This window comes from Puntigrus tetrazona, chromosome 11 (genome assembly GCF_018831695.1).
Source record: "Puntigrus tetrazona isolate hp1 chromosome 11, ASM1883169v1, whole genome shotgun sequence".
NCBI lineage: Eukaryota > Metazoa > Chordata > Actinopteri > Cypriniformes > Cyprinidae > Puntigrus > Puntigrus tetrazona.
In genome coordinates, this window is record NC_056709.1 from 14,358,531 (window position 1) to 14,373,649 (window position 15,119).

The following is a 15,119-nucleotide window of genomic DNA, read 5'->3' on the forward strand; positions in this document are numbered from 1 at the left end:
AGTAGAAATTTTAGATATTAGAGAAAAAAACAAAAAAGTAGAAAACTTACATATTACAGAAAAAAACAAAAAAGTAGAAATTTTACATTAGAGAAAAAAAACAAAAAGTAGAAATCTTAGATATTAGAGAAAAAAACAAAGTAGAAATCTTAGAGAAAAAAACAAAAAAGTAAAAATCTTAGATATTTCAGAAAAAATAAAAAAATAGAAATCTTAGATATTAGAGAAAAAAAAAAAAAAAGTAAAAATCTTAATATTACAGAAAAAAACAAAAAAGTAGAAATCTTAGATATTAGAGAAAAAAAAAAAAAAAGTAGAAATCTTAGATATTACAGAAAAAAAAAAAAAAAGTAGAAAACTTAGATCTTAGAAAAAAACAAAAAAAGTAGAAATCTTAGAGAAAAAAACAAATAAAAGTAGAAATCTTACAGAAAAAAAAAAAAAAGTAGAAAACTTAGATATTACAGAAAAAAAAAAAAAAGTAGAAATCTTAGATATTACAGAAAAAAACAAAAAAAGTAGAAAACTTACATATTACAGAAAAAAACAAAAAAAGTAGAAATCTTAGATATTACAGAAAAAAACTAAAAAAAGTAGAAAACTTAGATATTACAAAAAAAAAAAGTAGAAATCTTAGATATTACAAAAAAAAAAAGTAGAAATCTTAGATATTAAAGAAAAAACAAAAAAAGTAGAAAACTTAGATATTACAGAAAAAAACAAAAAAGTAGAAATATTAGATATTACAGAAAAAACTAAAAAAAGTAGAAAAGTAGAAATCTTAGAGAAAAAAAAAAAAGTAAAAATCTTAGATATTAAAGCAAAAAAACAAAAAAAGTAGAAATCTTAGATATTACAGAAAAAAACAAAAAAAGTAGAAATCTTAGATATTACAGAAAAAAAACAAGTAGAAATCTTAGAGAAAAAAACAAAAAAGTAAAAATCTTAGATATTACAGAAAAAAAACAAAAAAAGTAGAAATTTTAGATATTACAGAAAAAAACAAAAAAAAGTAGAAAACTTACATATTACAGAAAAAACAAAAAAATAGAAATCTTAGATATTAAAGAAAAAAACTAAAAAGTAGAAAACTTAGATATTAGAGAAAAAAACTAAAAAGTAGAAATCTTAGATATTAGAGAAAAAAACAAAAAAGTAGAAAACTTACAAAAAAAACAAAAAGTGGAAATTTTAGATATTAGAAAAAAACAAAAAAGCAGAAATCTTAGATATTAGAGAAAAAACAAAAAAAAAGTAGAAATCTTAGAAAAAAAAAAAAAAAGTAGAAATCTTAGATATTAAAGAAAAAAACAAAAACGTAGAAAACTTAGATATTACAGAAAAAAAAAACAAAAAAAGTAGAAATCTTAGATATTAGAGAAAAAAAAACAAAAAAAGTAGAAATCTTAGAAAAAACAAAAAGTAAAAATCTTAGATATTAAAGAAAAAACAAAAAAAGTAGAAATCTTAGATATTACAGAAAAAAACAAAAAAGTAGAAATCTTAGATATTAGAGAAAAAAACCAAAAAAGTAGAAATCTTAAATATTACAGAAAAAAACAAAAAAAAGTAGAAATTTTAGATATTACAGAAAAAACAAAAAAATAGAAATCTTAGATATTAGAAGAAAAACAAAAAGTAGAAAACTTAGATATTAGAGAAAAAAACTAAAAAAGTAGAAATCTTAGATATTAGAGAAAAAAAAAAAAAAAAAAAAAAGTAGAAAACTTACATATTACAGAAAAAAACAAAAAGTAGAAAACTTACATATTACAGAAAAAAACAAAAAAGTAGAAATCTTAGATATTACAGAAAAACCAAAAAAAGTAGAAATCTTAGAGAAAAAAACAAAAAGTAAAAATCTTAGATATTACAGAAAAAAACAAAAAAGTAGAAAACTTAGATATTAAAGAAAAACAAAAAAGTAGAAAACTTAGATATTAGAGAAAAAAACTAAAAAGTAGAAATCTTAGATATTAGAGAAAAAAAAAACAAAAAAAAGTAGAAAACTTACATATTACAGAAAAAAACAAAAAAGTAGAAATTTTAGATATTAGAGAAAAAAAAACAAAAAAGCAGAAATCTTAGATATTAGAGAAAAAAAACAAAAAAGTAGAAATATTAGATATTAGTAGATTTCTATTTATGCACATTACACATAAAAACTACACACATTAAAGATATTCTTAAAAAAATGTATGTTGTGTTATTTTCTTACACCTTTTAAAACATTTAGAATTCATTTTTAAAGGTTAAAATATGAAAAAAAAATGTAATCATGAGAGATGTTTGGTGGATGTTGCTTAATGCGCTTCTGTTCCACATTAAATTTGTGTTAAAAATGTTTCACAATACATAAAGCGATTCATCTTAAAGAGGCAAACAATCTTAAAGTTGCTCACTAGTGCTTCTTCTTAGACTTCTAGATGGGGATGTAGATTTGTAATAGTGAGTGGGAGACAAAAATTGTATTATATGTTGTTACTGCCCATAAGTGATTTGTGGCTCGCTTAAAAATAAACGAAAAATATACAGGCGAACATATAAAAGAGTCACAACACCCGATATGAATTTAAGACACCTCCATTTATTGAATAATTCTCAAAATAATAAAAAAAAAAACATTCACATGACTTATAAACGAAACATGAAGGATAACAAATCGCGGGTAGGAAAACTAAAGGAAGCAAGCCCTGACTACCCCTGTTCTCGGATTGCAGCTCTTACCTGTCTGCCGACAAACAAAACCAGAACGGGTGAGTCTTCCGGACAACTACTTCCCTCCTCAGCTCTTACTAACTCAACAAAACGTGAACTAATAAGATAAACTACCCGCTACTGATAAGATAATCAAAAAGAAACCACATAAAAACAAAATTCATTAAACAAAACAAAATACCAGCCTCAGAAGAGGCAATAAGGGAGACGCCACCAGAACCGTGGGAAACGGAGAACAAAGAAAGAGAGAGACCGCCATTTTCGCCTGACGGCCTTTATATCCGGAATCCTCAATGACGTCACCACTCATGGAACGGAATTCCCCAACACCAGCTATGGGCTCAATCATATTAAAGTCACAGATACACGTAACAATATATTAAACAAAACAATAAACCTCGTTTTGAACATAACACTGGTGCTACAGGCATTGAGCATTTTACTGCTCTGTATAATAAAGAGCACACAAAATCCAAACCTTATGGTTTTCAAACTGTTACGACCCCACGTAGGTCTAGGGGTACTGGGGTATAACATTTAAAAAGATAGACATTAAAAAACGTGCGTATAGTGTGTGGGACAAAGAAAACAGTGCAAACTAATGTACGAGATAATACTTTTATTTGTGTAGGTGATTATTAAATACAAGAGGTGTAATGGTGATAGAACAAAAAGGAAAAAGGTATATATACACGTACACTATTTACAGTATTTACAGGAACAAAAACACAAGATGAAGGGAACGGGAAGAAGAGACGAGGCGGTGCTAAAGTAAAGAAAATAAATCAAAACAGTCTCCAGCTACTTAACTTCCCCCTAAACTATCTATCAACACACGACACAACACGAACACGTAACACAAACGCTTTCTGCATTTGGGGAAAAAAAAAGTTAAAAATGATTTATGCCAAAAAATATAATAATAAAAAGCACACTTGTAGGGGTGCACAATTTGTCCAAAACTGTTTGTATATTTCAATATAACTAATAAAACTGATGCTTCCTATTTGTAAATAAAAACTTTCTCTATATTACTAATCGGTCTAATACTGACAGATAATGAGCAGCTAAAGTTGGCTCATGTGTTAGGAGCACGTGCAAGTTAGCTAGCTAATGGACATTCAATATTAACTTAATATGATATTCTCAACGCTAATAATACATTTTATACAACCAAAAGATTATAAAGGATGACTGTAGATGTAACTCACCTTATAACCAGTCCACGATCCACGTTGTTGTAGCGCAAATTTTTAATAGAAACTTTGCTTCTCCTGCTGCTGTTGCCGCCCTCTACCGAGCGGAGCGTGGAATGACGTCATTTCCGCTTATAAACATTTCCGTTTCCTGAAATCTGTACGTAAACCGGTCTCCTAAAATGTAACTGTTTATATGTTGTTTGTATCACATCTAGCTACACGTGAACTACATTCATACCTTTCAACTGATTAAATCTAATAGTTTAAACAATTTGCAGCTTTAGATTCATTTTAAGTAATCTGACTGCATCATTTTTTGATAAAAACGATTATTTAAATAAAAAGAATGCAAATACTTAATAATAAACTATGCCATGATATATTTTTTTGAGTGTGGCTCAAAATTAAATTGTTTCTACTGTTAACATTTCACAAAATCCTCTTTTGTCTTCAACAGAAGAAAGTCTTCAGAGTGACAAGGAAATAATGCCAGAATTTATTAGAAAGAACTTTTCCAGCAAAACTATGTTTTACTGTCAAGTGTTTTTCTTAATGTGATAAAAATGCTTTATTAAGTTGCATTTGTTGCTATTACATTTAATATAAACAAATAAATTGTGGACCTCAGGAAGGTGAGAAGAGGCACACATGATCCTATCCACATTGCATCAAGTTCCTGGGAACCCGAGAGACTCAACCTGCCGCTCGCTGCGCCCTCTAGCGCCGAAAAACATAACTTCGTTTTTAAAAATATTTGGCACATTTTCCACAAGTCAGTGGAGTAATGATGCTGCAAACTCACAGAAACAAAACATTATATCTTACTTAAAACGTAGTCATATAGAAAAAAACAATATTTTCTGGTGACTTCTTTCAAAAACATAAAAATCTTCAAACTTGTGGCTAACAATGTAGGCTATATTTACGATGGAACAGTTTAAAGTGACCAGAGACTGTTTGTACTAGTGTGTACTCTTTTTATTATTTACAAAATATAGCCTAATATATGCGAAATGCATGCGGATGTATTTATTTACTTTCTATATATTTACGTATTTATTTATTGTCGTACAGGAGCTTCACCAATCCTGTTCGGTCCTGGACCAATAAAGAGTCTCATCGGTGAGAGCCGGAGCCAATCAGAGGACAGGATTCCAGGCATCTAGTGAAAAAGCGATGCGTCCGTGTAACGGGACTCTCACATCTGCGTTTACTGCCATCAGACACAAAGCCCATGCTCACGGAATCGAGTGTGATATAAACTTTAAGGTAAAAGCGACTTGTTTTTAATTTCACGCATTTTTGTGGAATTTATTGGGTTATTTGGACTCGCTGTAGGGAATGCTCGCGCTTGTGTAGTGTGAATAGTTCATATGTTTAACATTTTCACGGCCGCAGCCTTCTTGCTAACGCGATCCTTCCGCTTTGTTGCGGAAAAACAGAAGCTGTTTATCCAAAAGGGTTTGGTTATGATACATACGAACCGCCTGCTTTTAAACTGTCAACGTGACGAACGTTTCTAGACTGTACGACTGGAATTGTTTAACGCTATCTCGGCTCGACTCGACTAGACACTTATGATGCACAAACACGGCCGGGGCTCTTTCCGTCTCTCCCTCTTTTTAGATGCAGTTCATGCTGCTCTTCAGCAGGCAGGGAAAGCTGCGGCTCCAGAAATGGTACGTGCCGCTGTCTGACACTCAGAAGAAGAAGATCTCCCGGGAGGTCATTCAGATGGTGCTGGCGCGAAAACCCAAGATGTGCAGTTTCCTGGAATGGAGAGATCTGAAAATAGTCTATAAAAGGTTAGAAAGCCACGCCGGACTGCATGCGAGGAAGTACAAGTCCGCCGTGTTTGGTACTTTCCGTGAACGTGATATAGTTGGGTGTTCACTGACTAAATAAAAGGCATCGAGGGCAGAAATCCCTTGTTTTTTTGTGTCGTGAGACATATTTAATAAACGGTGATTTGACTAACCTAGTAGTAGCTAGTTTTAAACACCTTTAATGTTTTTATCACCCATCCCATATTTGAGATTTTGACATTCTCAACTGTATTCAACATTTAAAACCATAATATATATACATATACATATATATATGTGTGTGTGTGTGTGTGTGTGTGTGTGTATGCATATACATACACACACACACACACACACACACACATATATATATATATATATATATATATATATATATATATATATATATATATATATATATATATATATGTGTGTGTATATATATGTGTGTGTGTGTGTGTGTTGAATAAACTGTAGTAAATAAGCATTTCTTTAATAACTCATTTGAACTTTTGCTTTCATTTTTTAAGTGCCCTGGGTCTGGAAGTGTTTTTTTCCTACTAACTTTTTTAAAAGTCTTGGTGAAAGAGTTACATGAACCAAACCAACACACTATAAGGAGAATCACATCTTGGATTTAAAGCAACAATAAAAAAAAAAAAACAGACAAGAAAATCTGACAAGATTTGATTGTGTTTAATGGCTTCAATGAGGAACGAAGCATGATGCAAATATATATTTCCCCCTCTCTCTCTCTCTCTCTCTCTCTCTCTCTCTCTCTCTCTCTCTCTCTCTCTCTCTCTCTCTCACACACACATATATATGTATATGTATGTATGTGTGTGTGTGTGTCTGTGTGTGAGTGAGTGTGTTTAATACATGCTAATAATATAAATCTTTCCCCAATTAACCTGTCATGATATGTTTGAGTATGGTATTTCGTTTTATATATTTGATAAAAAATTATATACTGTCAGTTTTCAACTTTTGGCCTATTATATTACCTAGTGCTACATTAATCACAGTCATATTGCCTTTGATATCGTCAACAAGATAGATGAGAATGATTGCCCAGGACAAATCTATGTTGTTTTTAATGGTTTATGCTGTAGATTTACGCCGAAAGACAGAAAGAGGACCATAGAAAAGCTTTTCACTTTGTTTGTACTGTTTGAATTTATGTGGTGAGCTTATTTTGCATTTCAGATACGCCAGCCTGTACTTTTGCTGCGCTGTGGAGGACCAGGAAAATGAGTTGATAACCCTGGAAATCATCCACAGATATGTGGAGCTGCTGGACAAATATTTTGGCAGTGTGAGTGTTTATGTCCGTATGTTAACCTCAAGAAAAATTGCATCTCTCGCCCTTATATGGCTCCAACCCTGTATGACAATTACTCCAAAAAGCACATCCACAAAAAAGTAGTAATTTCTCTCAATTTATTAAGCATACACTTCTCTGTGATATTTATAAACTGCCTATTGTTCATCGTGAAAATGTTTCATTTAAATTTGCATTCACACTGGTAACAAGCCTTCACAGGCTTTTGCGGCGGACAGATTTCAAGAGATAAAATCACCCGATAAGAGCTTTTTTTTTTTTTTTTTTCATAAATCTATGCATTTTCTGCCCAGTGATTTGATTAATTTTCACAACCTGGCAACCCAGCGCTGGAGTTTCGCAAAAGATTTCTTAAAAATCTTCTGCTCAAATAAAACACTAATACGGCTGCCAGTTTTCTTTCACTGGGTCACTTGCCGCCGATTCTGATGAAATGTCTAAAAAATATATATTAGACTGATCAATAGGCGCGAATGGAGTTTTGACTTTGTGTATGTTTGAACACCAGGTGTGTGAACTGGACATTATCTTCAACTTCGAGAAAGCCTATTACATTCTGGATGAGTTCATACTGGGCGGCGAAGCCCAGGAGACGTCGAAGAAGAACGTTCTGAAGGCCATAGAGCAGGCTGACATGCTGCAAGAGGTGAGGAACATATATATGTTAGCATACGAAGCGACAGTCGAGCCTTTTCAAGTCGTTAAATGTTCTTTCTCTGATCCTTACCTGTTAACAGGAAGCTGAGACACCTCGTAGCGTTCTGGAGGAGATCGGACTGACATAAATGACGGGAGCACATCCTCCCCAAACACTAACACGCATCTCCTTTTTTTTTTTTTTTTTCTCTCAGTGGGCATTTTCTCTACATTTGCATTTTTAGGTTCGCTTGCGGGCAAAACCAGTAATCAGCACTTCCTGCGTAAACGGTTAGATACCGACGCTTGCATTTCTACTGCCAAACATCTGAGGGAATCAAGCACGTTTGAATGCTCGTGCAACACTATCTTAGTAGTTATGCAAATTTCCCATAGCGCTCGGCTCGGATTCAGGATCAGAACACGTGTAGCAAAGTTTAGTGTCGGCATCTGCACACAATGTCTTATCCGTAGATTTTAAGCATTACCTCTCACCTTCAGCTGCCTTAAAACGCTCATTTCCGGCTCGCACCGTTGCCAGTATCTTATGCAACTCTCCGCAGATCCGAATCAACGGGCTGTCGCCGTTCAAGACAAAGCCTCGCTGAAGTGTTACGGACCAAACAATCTTCTTCGGCTCCAAAGGTGGAGATAGATGTAAACTCTACATTCAGAATTGTAATTAAGGCACAAGTAAAGATGAACAAAGTCTTGACCAGAAACACTGTAATGATTTGTTCGTGTAGACACTAAATTAGCATATCAGGCATCTGCCATTTAACAGCCAGCTGTTTTCTTTCCAATGCCAAAGATTCTCCTCCACCACCCTCATGCCTTTTTCCTTTAAGTCATCTTCATATGCTGTCATCATCGGATTTTCTGACTTCCTCTTGAAAATGTCTTTTGAAACTTCATCAGAACTAAAGAATAAAGTCAGATACTGCAGCGCGTTGTGCCAATCTTTAATGATCTTTTACCGATAAAAATGTTTAGTACACATACTCGTCGTTGAATGGAAAGTGCGGAAGTGTATCTTAAAAGGACGGTTCACCCAAAAATGAAGGTGAAGATAGAAAACATTTTGGAGAATCTTGGTAAATAAAGTTTCTGGTCTCTACTGACTTTAACATTGTTTGTTTCCCATACTATGAGGGACTGAAAACTGTGGTCACCAACACAAAATATATACATTTATGCATAAAAAAAAGAAGAAAAAAACGATCCTTTTAACAGGGACCCTCTGATTTCGGTAACAGACAGAATAATTGAATCCAATCATAAATAAATTTGTTTTACAACACGGATTTCCACAGACGTTTTTGATTAATAAATCAATTAAAATAAATTATACAAAGAGTTAATTTGCAAAAACAGATAAAAACTGTTTTTTTTATTGTGTATTACCAATCAGTCTGCTGTTGGGTTATTTTTAAAGGAATAGTTAACCACAAAATTTTAATTCTGTCAACATTTGCTCAACCTTACGGAGTTCCAAGCCTGTATGTTTTTATTTGTTCTGCCGAACACAAAGATAATTTGAAGGACGTTTGTAACCAGGCTGTTTTTGGGTCACCATTGACTTCCATAGTATTTCTTCCTTTTTTTCCCCAAAATGTCTTCCTCTGTGTTGGTCAGAACAAATAAATTCATACAGGCTTGAGTAAATGTTGACAGAATTAAAATTTTTGGTTGAACTATTCCTTCAATTTTGACTAGGTTAAACAACTACTAAGAAGTTATGTTTTTGCAAATAAACTTCATTGATACACAATACATTCTCTCAGGTCGTGAAGGCAAGACCTCTCCAATTCATCTCATCTGCTTAAGCTTTGCTCCTTTAGAGTCAAATGCCACTGCCATGTGGATTCAATGGAGGGAGAACTGAATATGAGATTCATATCCATCCAATCCACGTCTGAGGGACAGAATCGCGTGCCCATCAAATATTTTTCTTTGTTGGTAATCTGTTTTACTCTAATGAACGTTACAATATAGAATTAAATATGTCCTGCTTATATCACTTTAAATAAGATCGTCCCTGATATCCGCTTACCCACGTGACATGTTGGAACCTCACCAAGACTTTCAGAAAGGAGTAGATTTAATTACAAATATACAGGAAGTTTTCATCAGCAAAATTTTATGCAAACTAAAATAACAACAGCAGCTTTAAGACCACATAAACACATTTTAATATAATCTATCCAGACTGTGTGACGGTGGTAGCATCCGTAAGAGCACAATGGATTTCCTCTTCTGGATGACAGCCATCTAAATCTGTGGTCTCTACTCCATCTGCGGATGAAGCTGTACGTTCTTCTGATTTAGCCGGCATCTCGTCACGCTCCTCGTCCGACTCCGAGCTTGAGCTGTGTGATTTACTCTTCTTTCTTTTGTGTTTCTTTTTGCCCTTTTTCTTCTTCTTGCTCTTTTTAGAGTGCTTGTGGTGATGTGTATCCATCTGGTCAGAGTTTTCCGGGCTTTGGCTTTCCGTCCTGTGCCTCCTCCGTTTCGCAGATCTGTTTTTGGACACCCGTTCTGGACTGTTCGATTTTGACGTCCATCTTCTCGGGTCTGCTGATGTACATTCACCTTGCTTTAAGCGCTCTCTGCTATTGGATCGGCTCCTCCTTTTAGATTGGTCTTTCTGAGACACTGATCTCCTTGTCATCGATTGTTCTGATTTCCTTTTCTCTCTGCTTCTGCTCCGGCTATGCTTTTCCCCATTTCGGCTGTGTCTCCCTCTGCTGCGACTCTGCCTCTCTCTACTGTGACCCCGCCTCTCTCTGCTCCGTCTTCCCCTGTAAGCGTACCGCTCACGGCTGTGGCTCCTTCGATCTGTCCTTCTGCGCTGGGATATGTGCTCAGGACTATTTGCACGTTGGGACCGCGCTCCATCTCTGCTGCTTAAATGGCGACTAGAAAATCCTCCACCACGATCGGGGGACATATGAAGATCACGGTCCGCCTCCCAGAATTCATTATCTGGGTTTCTGAACACGTGGAGAAAGTTGCAGTGTTTTCCCTTTGGACATTTCCGCCTGTCAAAAAGTCCTGAAAACAAAGAAAATATATGGGTGTTTAAATAATTTGCATTTAGACATAATATATAAAATAGACAAAGAAAGGCTAAATAGTGATAGAATAAGGAAACTTCTACTTACCACATATGGCTGTCTTCCATCTTGTTACTGGGGAGAATTCACATTGCAGTTGTCTTCCAGCATACCAGCGGCCATTAAACATCAGAAAAGCTTCTCTACATTTCTCCTCTCTGCAGGCATGTAAACAGACATATCGAAATAAAAAAAGCCTCCTCTGTAGCGTTGTCACAAATATAATAATTCTGAACTTACGTGTCGTACTGAACGTAAACATTTCCTCTCAAGTGCGGTTCAAAGTTGCAGCTCACCTATTTAAATGAGGAAAAAATTATTGTTAATTTTATTTAATTTAAAATGATCTGATTTCGTATACATTTAGAAACTATCACATTTATTTCATTACAAACATGTTATTTAATTAACAAATGGTAAAAGTTGAGATGCAATTATTTTACCCTTAATTTATTTTACAATACACACACATATATTTAACAAAATAAACTAACATATATACATATATATATATATATATATATATATATATATATATATATATATATATATATATATATATATATATATATATATATATATATATATATATATATATAGTCGGCTGCCCTCCTCTATATGTCACCATATATATATTCGCCGCCTTCACCAGGCTCCCGGCAGGATATTGGCCAGGTCTGGCGGCGTGTGACGAGGCACACCTGAAGGGGATTTAGCCTTGTCACCGCCGCCGTTATGCCCTGCGCCTCTCCTACCGGTCTCTTCCCCGTGCATACGCTGGTGTCCTCGTGGGTGTACCTCACCCCGCCGTCCGAGATATGTGTGAGCACACAGCTCATCCCCCTGCCTGCCGGGCAAAGAAACGACGGATACGCCGCGGTATATGTACCGCCGGACTCCGCCCTTACCTGACCCCCCTGTATATATATGTTTATTTTGTACTTTTTATTTTGTATTATTATTTATTTTGTTAATAAAGAAAAGCCTCTAGGCACACGAACACTGCTTTCGTTGGCTCCTCCCGCCGGCAGTGGAGAATGCGGGCAAGGCGGAGCTTAGAAAATAGTGAGCTTTGCGTTTACTGTCATTTACCGCTGGTTGAGCTCCGACTAATTCCGGTTTCTCTGTCCCGGTGAGAGGGAGTTGCCCGAGAGGATTCAAATATATTATGTTACATTCAGGGGGAACATTTTATTTATTGTAGTGGTGTGTTATATATGTTTTCTAATATGTTGATGATTTATGCACGCTATCGTGGGTTAATTTTTAGCTACGCCGGGCAAAGAAACGACGGAGATATGTTGAATGCCTCGCGCTTCCGGGCCAGAAAAAGGCTTTAAATTTTACTGACCCACCACCACCCTCCCTGCGTTCTTGAACTCTGGTAGAGCGTCTTCATAGAAATCCAGGAACTGCTGGTGCATTTCCTCCTCGCTATACTCAAGACTGGCATCAGTGTCATAGTCATCACGTCTGCTCTGCTCCATCCCGAAGGTCACAAACATCCCCCTCACCATCAGAGTGGTGCTGGATGTTGGGTGTTCATGCTTTCGGGAGCACCTGTTCAAATTAAATCGTTATTAAAATTGAAAAAAATTTGAATTGAAATTCAACTGATTGAAAACATCAGCTTGATGAATACATACCGGTCTCCAAACCTACAAGCACCCGTTTTAAGGAAGAAGGGGCAGTTTGCCTTGTCCTTTTCTGTTCCATAATCCTTTGGGGCATCAGGGTTTTTCCAAGGACCACCATTTTCCAGCTAAATGCACCAAAATAAATGAGATTTTTCATTATTTGAACAAACTGCATTTTCCAACTTAAACGCGACATGGAAAGCAAGATGATACCTGACTCTCTGCTTGATCCAGCATTTTCTGTACGGCTTCCTATAAATGGTGCAAACATACACAGTATGGCGGGTGAAATTGTGTGGTGTGCGAGCACATGTCTGTTAAAACTGGTTAAGACAATCTGTCAGATCATTTGTACATTATAGACTGAAGTTATCTTTACAGCAGGGGTTCTCAAGGTTTTTTGGGAATTAACAGCCGAGGAATTTTTTTTTCCCATTATAGTCATTAAGCACATGCATGGTTAAATTAGACTGTAGATAAAAGTAAAATTAAAAACCACATCTAATTAAAGCATACATGTATACAATTTAAAACAGTTTAATTTAAAAAAAAATAGTATATTTAGGGCCCTAGGAAATGTACTTTTTTCCCCAAAAAAATGTAGATTAAATACGGTTCTTCTGTTTTAGTGTTCTCCGATTGAGTGTTTAATTTAGTTTTTTTGGTTTCATTATTTTTTTTTTCATAATCCAAAAGCACATACAATCTAATAAATTGATACAATTATGCATTTCCTGTGATATAGTGATATAGTATAAATGTATTAAAAACTGTGGCATTAACTAATGAAAATTGAATTGAATTGAATGATAATGTTACAATTCCCAATTCCTAACTGGTAGGCAAAGGTATGCAAAACATAGAAGATAAAAAAAAAAAAAAAACATATTGTGATTATTATATTAAAAGTGGTAACGACTGAGAATCCCTGCCTTACTGCACATTAAAATGATGCTCTCTAATGCAGCATCAGTAAGCAACTTTAACATACAACCAAGTGACATGAAAAGATACATGTTCTTCATTGGAAGTGGACACTTGCTGCATTAATGATTTTTGTGTATCTTAGTTAAGGAAATGAAGACGCAATATTCTGCTAAACAGGCAAAATCACACACTGCACACATGATACACAGTCTTATGGCACATGGTGTCTATGTAAAACCATGAGTGACAAATTTGAAGCCCTTAAAGGCTGATTTGCCTCAGGCAGCATGAGATGTCTTGATATTTAATTGTTGGTATACGGTTCAATAGAGGATATATGTAGACATCTGCATCTTTATCCTCCCAGTGCAGGGATCACCTCTCTCTCTCTCTTCTTCTGCTCCTTTTGCTCCTGCTCCTCTTTTTCTTTCCTTTGCTGCTCCTCCCATTCCTCTCTGATCCTCCTCTGTGGTTACAAAAAAAAAGCAACAACAGAAAAGCAGTTATTGGAGCATTAGAAGAATATCCAAATTGAGGTTCCTCCAGGTCATTGCAGAATGTCACAGATCGCTCACCTCTTCTTCCTCCTTTTTCTTTTGTGCCACCTCTTCTCTCTCCCTTTTCAGCCTGAATTCTTCCTGTGCAATTCTCTCCCTCTCCAGCCATTCCTGGTGTAATCGCTCACTGGATTGTAAAACAGTGCGACAAATTTGGACAGTTTGTCCAGTTAATAATAATTTGTTCTATTGATAATAGCTTATCGTACTGAACTTCAAAGGACAAACCTCTGCTCATCAGCCATCTGTTCTTCCTCATTTTCAGTTTGGTGCTCTTCATTTTGTGAATGATCTAGAGCAAAAAAGATGTGCGTTTATGTATGTGTATATATATATATATATATATATATATATATATATATATATATATATATATATATATATATATATATATATATATATATATATATATGCATACACATATATATATATATATATATATATATATACACACACATTATATATAATACATGCACACACATACCAATATTATATATACACACACACACACACACACATATATATATATATATATATATGCAAATTATAACAGAAAATAAATTGTGTAAATACAGTGTAACTATAATCAAATTACAAGCTATTATAAATTACCTGCTATTCTTAATTTAGCAACAGCTTGACGTTTTCTTTTCCTTCTTTCTCGTTTCAGAATAGCTCGTCGTTGTTTTTGACTAAAAAGGAGATTAAATAAGAAGTGATTAATAAATAGAAAAGATTTTTGAATATTTGTTTGCTTATTGATTTCTACACGGCTACAGAATAACACCATCATACAACACCTGAGCACAACAGAAGCACTCTCACACTCGTTCAACCGACTCTGAGAGTCTTGCAGCTCCGGCGGGACCGTCTGAAGCGAGCAACAGTTACTGTTCGTCATTTTAAAACACTATTTACATGTTTCGTCGGGAGGCAATAACGTCAAACCGCCGAATAAAGGCAACACATTTCACACTGATCACACCAGCGCGCGCAAAGATTACGTCACCTTTACTGTCGCGCTCTAAAGTGCGTGACGTGAATGCGCATGCGCAGAGTAGCACGAGGAAGTCGATTCACTTTAGCGAATCGGTTCATTTGGACGACTCGTTTGAACGAACCACTTCCTCTACAAAACTATTAAATAAACCTGTTCATCTGAAACATTCACTGTTCTTTATC

General features: G+C 34.8%; 2 protein-coding genes across 2 annotated transcripts; one reads left to right on the forward strand and one right to left on the reverse strand.

The window, feature by feature from the left end:
* Positions 1 to 5,044: 5,044 nt before the first annotated feature.
* ap1s2 (adaptor related protein complex 1 subunit sigma 2) lies at positions 5,045 to 8,645 on the forward strand. Its single transcript, XM_043252457.1, has 5 exons — positions 5,045 to 5,186; positions 5,544 to 5,722; positions 6,929 to 7,037; positions 7,573 to 7,710; positions 7,802 to 8,645. The coding sequence occupies exons 1-5, from the start codon at positions 5,094 to 5,096 to the stop codon at positions 7,847 to 7,849; spliced, it is 567 nt and encodes a 188-aa protein (XP_043108392.1). The 5' UTR covers positions 5,045 to 5,093; the 3' UTR covers positions 7,850 to 8,645.
* On the reverse strand, positions 8,641 to 14,951 carry zrsr2 (zinc finger (CCCH type), RNA-binding motif and serine/arginine rich 2). Its single transcript, XM_043252458.1, has 11 exons — positions 14,738 to 14,951; positions 14,550 to 14,629; positions 14,166 to 14,229; positions 13,956 to 14,064; positions 13,760 to 13,846; positions 12,667 to 12,705; positions 12,463 to 12,578; positions 12,172 to 12,376; positions 11,057 to 11,112; positions 10,865 to 10,974; positions 8,641 to 10,754 (listed from the first exon to the last, which is right to left on the reverse strand). The coding sequence occupies exons 1-11, from the start codon at positions 14,836 to 14,838 to the stop codon at positions 9,901 to 9,903; spliced, it is 1,821 nt and encodes a 606-aa protein (XP_043108393.1). The 5' UTR covers positions 14,839 to 14,951; the 3' UTR covers positions 8,641 to 9,900.
* Positions 14,952 to 15,119: the final 168 nt, after the last annotated feature.

Bases quoted from the DNA above. Each gene is read 5' to 3' on its own strand.
- ap1s2 (XM_043252457.1), top strand. From the start codon at position 5,094: ATGCGTCCGTGTAACGGGACTCTCACATCTGCGTTTACTGCCATCAGA. The intron at 5,187-5,543 runs GTAAAAGCGACT...CCCTCTTTTTAG, and splicing joins AGTGTGATATAAACTTTAAG to ATGCAGTTCATGCTGCTCTT. The intron at 5,723-6,928 runs GTTAGAAAGCCA...TTTGCATTTCAG, and splicing joins CTGAAAATAGTCTATAAAAG to ATACGCCAGCCTGTACTTTT.
- zrsr2 (XM_043252458.1), bottom strand. From the start codon at position 14,838: ATGACGAACAGTAACTGTTGCTCGCTTCAGACGGTCCCGCCGGAGCTG. The intron at 12,706-13,759 runs GTGATCCCTGCA...CACCATTTATAG, and splicing joins AGAAGAAGAGAGAGAGAGAG to GAAGCCGTACAGAAAATGCT. The intron at 12,579-12,666 runs GTATCATCTTGC...TGGTGCATTTAG, and splicing joins TGGATCAAGCAGAGAGTCAG to CTGGAAAATGGTGGTCCTTG.